This window comes from Acanthisitta chloris, unplaced genomic scaffold, assembly GCF_000695815.1.
Source record: "Acanthisitta chloris isolate BGI_N310 unplaced genomic scaffold, ASM69581v1 scaffold16532, whole genome shotgun sequence".
Taxonomy (NCBI): Eukaryota; Metazoa; Chordata; class Aves; order Passeriformes; family Acanthisittidae; genus Acanthisitta; species Acanthisitta chloris.
The window spans coordinates 30,384-40,909 of record NW_008660027.1 but is presented as its reverse complement, the minus strand read 5'-3'; the positions used below and the strand labels follow the sequence as shown (position 1 = coordinate 40,909).

Genomic DNA, 10,526 nt, shown 5'->3' with positions numbered 1-10,526 from the left:
GGAGTTGGACTTTGGTGATCCTTGTGGGTCCATCCGAAATCAGGATATTCTGTGTTTTCAGCCATTGTCATCTCCGTCAGTGTCAAGGCAGGCCTTGGCGACCCTGGGTCCTGTGGAAGAGGCTGGCAGAGCGTCCCTCACTACTGGGACCTCTTTCATTTCCAGTGGGAGTGTTGCTCCCCAAAGCATTCAACTTAAATAAAGTTTCTAAACATGGAATTACTCAGACAATATCCCAGTCGGATGGCAAGTGAGAGCCCGTGTGTGTTTTACCAGAACTGAATTATTTTTTTAGTTTCTGGTGAGCTCTGTATTACTTGATTCAGGAGGGGTGAAACAAGGTGTTATGTGTGCTGTGTTAACAAAAAGGGAAGCCCATGTTGGTATGTCTATCACACAAGGCTCATGGGGGAAAATGTTCTTTTATGCTTTATAAGCAAGTCTTTTTTCAACCTCACCTACAGATATACTGGAGCGAAAAAAACCCAAACTAAACCAAAACAGTCTGATGTAAATTAATTACTGTTTTAGAGAACATGAGACCACAAGATGTTTAATTATGGAACTGATGGTTTGGCCTTCTGTATTTGCACACTGGAGCTACCTCAGAACCACACTAGTCTCCTCTGGCGTGAGGGTACTGGTTGTGATGTTTTGTTTTATTTTGCTGGTTTAGGTTGTGGAACTTTGGCGGTGCTGGAAGAAAATGAAACTGGGATTGTTCTTCTCAGGAGGTAACAGGATTATTTTTGTAAGAGAAAAATCTTAATGTGTACTTGTGGGTACAAGACACAACCCAAATACTTCGGGTTATTGTTAATATTGTATCTATGTTGTAGTACCTACTGAATAGTGTCTTTGTATTTACATACAAATGAATGTGTTTACATACAATGTGAAAAAGATGTTTACATTGCATAGATTTTGTTGTGGGAAGTCACCTGGCTTGCATCTTTCTGCAGTGTAAACCGTTGTATAGAAAACTGACAATGTAAGTTAAAAGCAGCTTCTCTTAGCTTGAAATCCTCAGTTTTAGCATTTTAGGAACGGTGCCTTGCCACCTAAATTCATGCCATTATGACTGACTTATGCTGAAGAGAGAGCAGGAAGCTATGTACAGTTCCGGAGGTCCTTCCTCTGAGGGTTGGAAAGGAGTTTTGATTTGTGTTTTGGATAGAAGGAGGAGAAAGGTTAGGAAGGAGTGAGTTTAATACTTGACCATCATTGACCTAAATCTTTTTAAGGACAATTTTGAAACAACAATTGTTTAGATTAAGAGAGCTGAAATAGAAATGCTTAACAAATAGTTAATCATATTCAGGGAAACTGCTTTTCATTGATAATTATGAGGTAAGACTCTTTGAAGCTGTTTGACAGTGTTACTTCTGCTAAGTGGTCTGGTTTAGTACCTTTCATTTCTATGTTTCCAGTGACTCCACTTACTTTGTAGTAGAAAGTCCTGTAACTTCCTGAGCCATGAACTATGGTATTTTCTCTATTGAAGCACACTGTCTGTGTGCCTTTCCCTCATCATTACTCCAGGATGCCATGAGGTTTAACCTGAGCTTAGCTGAACCTTCAGTGAAAAGAGAGTGAATAAATTCGTATTTGACATCAGATAATAGCGTGGTCATTGATAGTTGTTGCAGAGCAACTAATTACGGTATCAGATCCCATATGATAAATTGCTGGTGTGTTGGAAGCCCTTTTAAGCAAATTGTTAATAAGTTTGTGACTGTCTTTCTGATGTTTTTTCATTGTGACTCAGGTGTTGTGAATCGGATAGAGCTCTCCCAACACAGTTTTATTTCTTTGTTACTACAATTCTTAGAGACAAAGGGCTCCTACCTCTAGCAGCATCCTGGGGAAACCACAGATCAGACTGAGACATGTTGTTCCTGTGTCTTTGGCAAGTTTAAGACTGAAGTCAGAGTTGATTCTCTGGGTGTGGAAAGTCTTTGGCTCCTTTACGCTCTAACTTAATCAATATATTCTGGCATACAATTGTAGAAGTTGGCACTATAGCAAGGTAATTGAAACTCAAGTATTTGAAAATGCTGTTAAGAATGGTAAAAAGGGCAATTTAAAGGAATACAGTCTTTCCATGTAACTAGTTCAGACTTTTATGGCATGCTTTCTCACATTTTTTTCTCTTCATTTTTCCAATTTAGCTTTGACTGGAATGATGGCCTGTTTGATGTGACCTGGAGTGAGAATAATGAACATGTGTTGATCACTTCTAGCGGAGATGGATCTCTGCAAATCTGGGATACAGCTAAAACCAAAGGTCCACTGCAAGTCTATAAGGAGCACACTCAGGAGGTAAACCAGGCAAACTTGAAAAAAATTAATGGATCATCTAATGTTTGAATAATTCAAATATTTAATTGTGGTCTTATAATCAAAAGTGGTTTCTTGTTTTTTATTTTTTAACTTTTTTGGGTCTGTGTTTTGAATTAATAACATGATTTTGAACCTATTGTACATATTCTTGTGCACATTCGTATGCTCTAGTAGGAACTGCTTAAATTACATTAATCTAATATATTCAGAAATAGCATTTGTGATTCTTTACAGTCTAAATAATCATTGTGTTGTGTGAAATTACTGCAGTCATGCTGTGATTTTTAGAGGGCCTTTTTGGATAGGTCTAAATCAGACAGTAGATGTATCAGTGTTATCCTTGAGGATGTAGAGTGATACACATTGTGCAGATCCTGAGGACTTCTGTGCACCCAGAACTGCTTACCCTTTTCCATCCTGCCATCAATGAGATCCTACTCAAATAACAGTAGTCAAACATTGGGACAGCAGGCATGTTTTTTGGCCTTGGTTTGATACAGCAGGCATGTTTTTTGGCCTTGGTTTTTGGCCTGTTGCATTTGATTTTCTTAAAATCTCAGTTCCTTTATGCAGTGCTATATGAGTAGACAAAAATGTTATATTCATGTTCATAAATACATCTGCATAATTTTGCAGGATATTTATATTGTATTACATATATCTTAAGTGATTTTTCTTGGTTTTTCTTTTCCCTTTTCTATGCTTTCCTTCTAACTCTCCACTTCTGTCAAGTCTTGGAACTTTAGATGCAATCAGTTTCAGCCTGGATTACTGATGCTTTATCTAAATTACATTAATCTCAACAAAATAACCTAGTAGATATGTAATCAATAAAAAATGGAGGAAATTCAGTTTTGTTCACAAAAACCTCTAGATTTTTTCAGGTATGAAGCACCAAGCTAAAGGCTGAGTGACTGCAGTTATATGACAGTCCATCTTTTGTACCTTATTTCTTTGTAGTTTTACTGCTTTGGTTTAATACATGTACTATGTAAATAAAGAATTTTGAGAGAGGAGTGTGTAGTTGTGATCAGGATTTTATGATGGTGTTCCAAGGCTGATTGTAGTAACAGAAAGATGTAGGTGAAGCATAGTAGCAAATTTTTTGGTTAGTTTGTATTATTTTCTTGTTGAAATTCTGTCCATAAACTCATTTAGTTCTGCTACACCATCTGTTGTTTGTGAAGTAAACGTTTCTGTATCCCAAACCTTAGTTTAGCAGGTAGCATGGGGAAGTGGGCATGTTCAGCTATGACTAGAGAGACACTGTAGGAAATGTGGGTTGAGTTTATTGTGAAATACAAAAGGTTTGTATTGATTCTTTATAAATGTGCAGTGAGAGGATAGAACTGGGAGGGAATTTGCCTAATAGTTTGTGGTAACACTGGCAGACTGTGCTCTCTGGAATGATTCACTAGCTTCCTAATCCTTAATCCCTGTCTGACATTTCTAACTCTGCATTTTGCCACTGCATTTTCTATTATTGATTGACAGGGATCTGTTTCTTGGATTTTAAAATTAGATCATTGTCCCTCCTCAAAAGAGTGTGTATTTTTAATTTAAAAGCGAATCTGTACTATCAAAGGACAATGAGTTTTATTCCAGCACTAACCAACTGCTGAATCTCATGAATAAATTAGTCTAATTTACTTTGGTTTTGAAGGAGTCTCACTGGAATGAGAGACAATAGAATGCTTGAATTAAATTTGTAAAATGAGCCTGAACATTTATTTCGAACTATTTTTTATGTTTTTACATCTTTTTTTCCCCTCATCTTTTCATCTTGCCTGAGGCATTTCTTGCTGCTGTTTAGACATAAACTAGTATTCATGTATTTTATAATGGAAGATAAAGCACCAAAACATTAACAGCTAAGGTTTATGTTGTGCTATTAGTCTTTCCCAGTTGCTCAACACAGCTTCTGTTGAAGCATCTGCAGATTTTTGTTGGATTATAGCATGAAAAGGAAAGAATAAAAACGACCTTACTTGGTACTCCACACTGTCTTCTTTTCATTCTCTTCCTATTACCTGGATCTGTCACATGCCAAATGGACAGTAGGTATTGCTTTTTCTGAGCCTGCTGTCTGTTCTCTTTGTAATTCTTGCCCAGAGGAGAACTTGCCCAGGTTCCATTGCCTCCGATGCAGCTGCAGAGTGCTGAGCAGTCCCAGCCAAGTCTGCCATATGTCCACAGATCTGTGTCACAACACGTGTTGAGCAGATGTATGTGCTGATAGCTTGAGAGTGAGCTGGAAGCTGTACGTGCCCTTTGCCTTGTCTGTACAGTGCATCTGATACATCCCAAATACAGTCTGTCAAATATGGGCTGTGTGAATTGTGTGACTCAGGTGTGTGTTTCTCAGAGACATTTCTTTCTGGAAAACCTTGAACATGATTATGAGAGCCAAACACTTCAACTGAGCTGTTGTGTGAAAGAGACATGCTATGTAGTGCTACATTAAGGGCCATTCCCAAGCAGCAGCAGCTTAGGAGCTGAACATAGACCTCACACAGATTCAGGGATAAAGAGAGAGGTTAATGTTTGTGAGGGGCTCAGGAGCCACTTCAGAGAACCATCCTGTCTTCCATTCTTAGAATGTGTGGAGGTACTTGTGTGTCTCCTTTGTTACTGTTTTAGTAAGGGGAGTCAGGCTGGAAGGGAGAATGTTTTAATGAGCTGCAGTGTAATCACTTAGCTAACAAGAGTAGAAAAGTCAGGAGGTAAAGTAATGGTTTGTCAAAACAAACAAAAGAATTACCTCTGTGGGTTATTTGGTTTTTGTCAAGTACTGTCCCAGTGCCTTGTACATTTGGTCTGTAAGCTCCTCCAGGAAGAGAGCTAGTACAGAATGGTGCCAGGGCAGTATGCTTTTCAGTATATGGGAAACAGGACTTTGTAAAATAAAAAAGGACAACTGCAGATAATGCACTTTGGTTTTCTGTGGGCAGTGGTTGCCTTCCACTTACGGAAAATAAGCAAATAGATGAAAAGCATTCATTTAAGCTGGATCTAGCATAGACTGAAATTTTTCTAAAGATGGAAAATGCACAGAAGTAGCTAAATGTTACCTCAATTTCCTTTCTCACGCAGGACACTTTCCTTAGAAGACACTGGCATTTGCGGGTTTTTTCCCTTTTAGCTTCTCTCCTTTTTTGTCTGGTGACACAGGTCCAAGCATTTTCAGCTTCAAAACAGGGTTGCTGCCATTTAATGCACAATTCCATCTATCCAAAACAAGCACAGCATCTAGTATGTAGGCTTGCAGATCAGATCCGGTGCTGTGCTACAACTAGATTATCCTGGTTGGAGTGCATATCCTCAGGGGTTATGGTGTAACTGTTGAGAGCAGTGTCACTTACTACTGGTAGGTAGTGACCACATTTCTGAGAAGTGTCATGGGAGGTCTGATTGGGTCAGGAGATGAAGCAAATAAACTGTTCCAGCTAATATTTATCCACCTTAGCACTGAAATGGTTCATGTACCACTGCAGCTGATTTGTGTGAGGTAAAGCTAGACATAATGGAATGCTTCTTCCATCATGTAGATTTGAAATTGTAAGTTGTACATGTTTTTGAGACTTGAGGATTTGAAATAATTGGAAGAACTACCATAGAGCATTTGTTTTTCCATGGCAGCAGAGCTGAAAAATCAGCAGTGAAGGATGGAGTGAAAGTACCCTCTGTCAAGGCAAGGACCAGCATTAGAATACGCTGTAAGGGAAGAGGGAGATAATTTCAGCTACACAGTGAAAAGCAATTTCTTTATAGCTCAAATTATTAGTTATGAGGGAAGTTGAGTTTTTAATCTTATTTTACTTTTTTGAGGTTTTGAATGGTAAAAAAGGAATGTCATAGGACCTGGAAAAGATGAAAAGCAGGAGTCTTTTATGACCTGTATTTCTTATGAGAATTAGATGTAGTAAAAAAGCCTTTATTGCTAGTCAGCTAAAACCTCAAAGTCAATTCTGAAGAGAGATGGTATTTACATTGCTAGCAATTAGAAACTACAGATATTTGAGTAATATTGGATCATAGGTAAGAAGTGATTCTGAGTTATGGCTTTTAAAATGATGTGATGGTGGATGTATGTGGATTTTATTACAAACTTTTTTTCCCCCTCTGTTTTGGTTCATCTTTGAATTTTTGGATACTTTTCTGAGTCTATATGTACCTTTAATGTCTGATTGAGAAGCTGAATTAATTTTTTCCGGGTAAAGGGCATTTTTGACAGTTTTGTTGGGCTTGACGTGTATGGTTTTTTGGCAGACTAGGATACAATCTGCAAATCCAAGTCTATTTTGCAAAACTTTGGCTAACTAGAGTCTCAAACTTGTATTCTAATGCTCCTTCTAAACTGGGGTGTTATATCTTTTATAGGCATACAGTGTTGACTGGAGCCAAACTAGAGGAGAGCAACTAGTGGTGTCTGGTTCATGGGATCAAACAGCCAAGCTGGTATGTTGGTTTTGTGCTGAAGATGAAAAATAGGATTGGTTTTGGATCTGATAGTTCTTTGTGTTAAGAAACAGCATTGATTTACTTGTCCTCTTTATTTTTCCCCAAGGTTGAAATTCTTTTTTAACTCATATGGTCCTTAATCTTTAATTGATACCAGTTTAAGTATCATTATGCCACAAATGCTTTTCATGATATATGGTAAAAACAAATTAATATAATCCTTTCTTTACATATAAAGCTTTTTATTTTTTTTACACTATATGAGACCCTTTCCTTTCTTATTGAATGTGAGCCTCAACTCTTTTCTTTTTTGTTTTATTCAGTGGGATCCAGCTGTGGGGAAGTCATTATGCACTTTTAAAGGCCACGAAGGGGTTATTTACAGCACTATATGGTCTCCACACATCCCAGGTTGTTTTGCTTCTGCCTCAGGTAAACATAATGGTAAAGAGGTTCTCACAACAAAAAAAAAATACCAGAAGCCACATTGTATGTTACTGGATGAGTTCAGTGTTATGTTATTGGATTTGTCCAGCAGATGGTAGTGTGTGTCATGCATAAAAACGGAACAAGGAAAGGTAAACGTGTTGCTGCAGCTGGATTTGTAGGTTCTGTTACAATCAGTAAATCATCCTCTTGACCATTTAAACAGGGATCAGGAGTTTTCTAGGAGTGACCTTGTGGCAATTTTTTTCTGTTGCTTTATGTAGCTCTCTTCCATTCATCTCACTCTCGTTATTGACCACTAAATCATGTTATGTGCTTTATTTTGTGTTTTGGCTTACATTTTTATTCAAACTATGTCAACTATCAATAGACTGTTAGCTCTGTGAGAAACATAGTTCCCATTGAGCTGTTTTAAGTACTTGTGCACATCTCTGTGCCTTGTTCTTTGGGAAAGGTAATAATCAATTTTGCTTTCCTACTTTGGCCAATGCTGTGAATCTTGCTAGTCCACACAACAATAATTGAATTTGGTATACTCAGAGGCGAAGAGAGGTGAGGTAGGAATGTTTTCCAAACACTGCTCCTGCTCCAGAGGCACAAGGAGAGCTGTGGAGTGAAACCCAGAGCCCAACTGATGCCTAACTGGGCAGAGGGTACTGTGAGCCATGGAGTTTGCTTGGGAGGTAGAGGGGCTGTAAGACACTGCCTTAATGCAAATATCGGTGGCTTAAATTTCTCTGATTTCAAGTCTGTTTGACTTCTGTACTGACTTAAATAGAAGTTGTTTAGCTCTTATACTAAGAGAATAAGTAAGTATAAATATGTTTTCCTGTTACTGGTGAGAGACAGTGAGTGTATATGTGTGTTTTATTTCTCTTTCTTGCCCCACTTTCATCCTACCTCACACATACCTACTCACAACCATGCACTTACTGATATCTTAATACTATGAAGTTTTAGTGCTTAAGAAATTATCTGTTTCATGTTGCAGCATCTTCAGTTTTGTATGTATTAATGAAATAAGTTAGGTATGCTGTAAACCATAGATTGGAAAAAATGTTGGTCTTGAAATAGTTCTGGTTAAAGTAAATGTAAGGAATGCAGTGCACTGTACTTTTTGGGTTTTATTTAATTTAAAGAAAATAAAAGGGAGGGAGGATTAAGAACGCTTTGCATGCTTCACCCCTGCCCTTTTTTTGCCTTTATTTGAATCCCCATAGATACCAGCAGAAGTTTAATTTCCATGTAATTAATTAGTTTGTAAACACTGAAAACAGAAAACCGAAGAGAACCACAAGCCACAGTAAAATAGCTGCTCAGAAAGATCAACTTATGCCTGAAAATGAGAAACCCAAGACTGCAATATAAAACAGTGGGAAAACAATTTGAAACTAAGTGTAGCTATTTTGCTTCATTAAGTCTCCAGTCTGAATACATACAGGAACACGGAATTTGTCTGCAGTGGACAGTAAAATGCAATTGAATTACAGAAGATAAATATGTCTGACGTTTCAGTTAAATTAGCTTATATTCAGCATCTAATAAACTTCTATTTAACATTTACAGGGATGTGTGAGGTACTTTGCAATACTGTCGTCTTCATGTACATTCTCAAAACAAAATGTAAATGGCCTATCCGTTTTTGCTTGAAATTGGCAGTTAATAGTAACAGAACAAACTGTTAATTCTTTATATGTAAATAGCTGTGGTTGTGATGTCAGTAACAATTTCTGAGCTGATAAGAGAAGCGAGTTGTTCAGGTGTACGTGCAGCACCAAACCAGAACCCTGGTGAACGTCTGCCTTACACTGAAAACACACTGCTGAGGAAAATGTCATTAAAGAAGTGACATAATGTTTAACAGCATCTTCATGGCTAAAAGGGTTTAATGAGCCATTGTGTCATTTGCCCAGGAGATTATTTTATTTTATTGCTTTTTTTACCCAGAGAGGAAATTGGTGAGAAGCACCTAAAGAACGTGCAAAATGCACGTCAGTAGTATATAGTCACATGTAAATTAGTTTTTCTAAGTGATTCTCCATAATTGCAGAGCAATAGGTCTTGCTCAGTCTTGTGGTTTATAAAGAAAGCATCCTTTATAGTATAATCTGGTTTTAAATTTAGCAGTAGAAAGTAATTAATGAGTACCATTTTACCCTTATCTACATAACTGTAGTATTCTTTGATACGGATACAACACTGGCAAATGAAAATATGAATGTTTTGGATTTGACAAAGCCCAGATTTAGAATGACTGCTAGCTTTTATCTTAAATGCTGAGACCTCAGTTTTAGTGCTGCTTTCCCTTTTAAATTGCTCCTTAAACGATTTAAAGGTGTTGTGGTTTAACCTGCTCAGGGGAGGTACCTAGATTTAATATCATCTTAAATCATACTAGCCACTGTGAGTAAAAGTAGGCTTAGCCCTGCCAAAACCAGCACATTGGGTAAGCTTTACTAAATCTAATGGTACAAGCTGAAGTTTCTCAGGAAATGAGTTTGTCCCTCAATTTATAGTACATGCTAACCATAGTAAGTACTGTATACAGCACATGCTTTCAGATTAAAATACTTTATATCAGAATCTTGTATTGTAAAATGGTTTAGTGTTGAGAAGAAATATGCAGGAACACTTTTACAGTAACATTTTTTACAGTAAATTAATTTGTTTTGTGTAGTTTTAGTTACAGTTCGGTATCTAGCCAATAATGCCACTTGCTGAAGAATGTTTTAATAGTAAGTCATAATTTTGGTCAATTTCAAAATAAAAATTTCGTCTCAAAGTTTATGTTTAAATATCTTGGAAAAGCACTGATATAAAAGTTTTAACTGTTTTTGTTTGTTTTCTTTAAAACAATTTACTGTTTTCAGAAAAAAGACTGAGCTCTTCTCTGAAATAACTTAAAGCTCTTTTGATTTTTAGCTTGGCAGCATTTTGTATCAGACCAAAAAATGACCAATTGGAAAATATGTTTCCACTGATAATTATACTTACTTCCTATGTAGGTTGTGCTACATGGAGATAGATTTTGTGTATTCAGTAGTACTCTTGGATGATTTAAATAAAGCTGCTACTTGTGTCACTCTATTTTTTTAGCTTTGTGCGGAATCCCGTGAGCTTTATTAGTCCTGTTCTTGGTTTACTTGTACTTTTTTTGTGGTGGAACCCCAGCTGGCAGCTAAGCCCCATGCAGATGCTTGTCCACTCAGGACATTTGTCTGTGATAGAAGGGATCAGCACAATCGTTTCAACATGTGTAACAAGATTGGTTTTGG

The 10,526-nt window shown here is 37.2% G+C and overlaps 1 protein-coding gene across 1 annotated transcript in view; it reads left to right on the top strand.

Moving 5' to 3' along the window:
- Positions 1-676: 676 nt before the first annotated feature.
- Positions 677-10,526, top strand: part of PEX7 (peroxisomal biogenesis factor 7) — a gene marked incomplete at its 5' end in the record, with an annotated part of 33,693 nt that continues 23,843 nt past the window's right edge. The window contains 4 exons of the mRNA XM_009069665.1: positions 677-734; positions 2,172-2,322; positions 6,724-6,801; positions 7,128-7,236. Coding sequence (XP_009067913.1) covers positions 677-734; positions 2,172-2,322; positions 6,724-6,801; positions 7,128-7,236 — 396 coding nt within the window. The remainder of the gene's footprint in view (positions 735-2,171; positions 2,323-6,723; positions 6,802-7,127; positions 7,237-10,526) is intronic.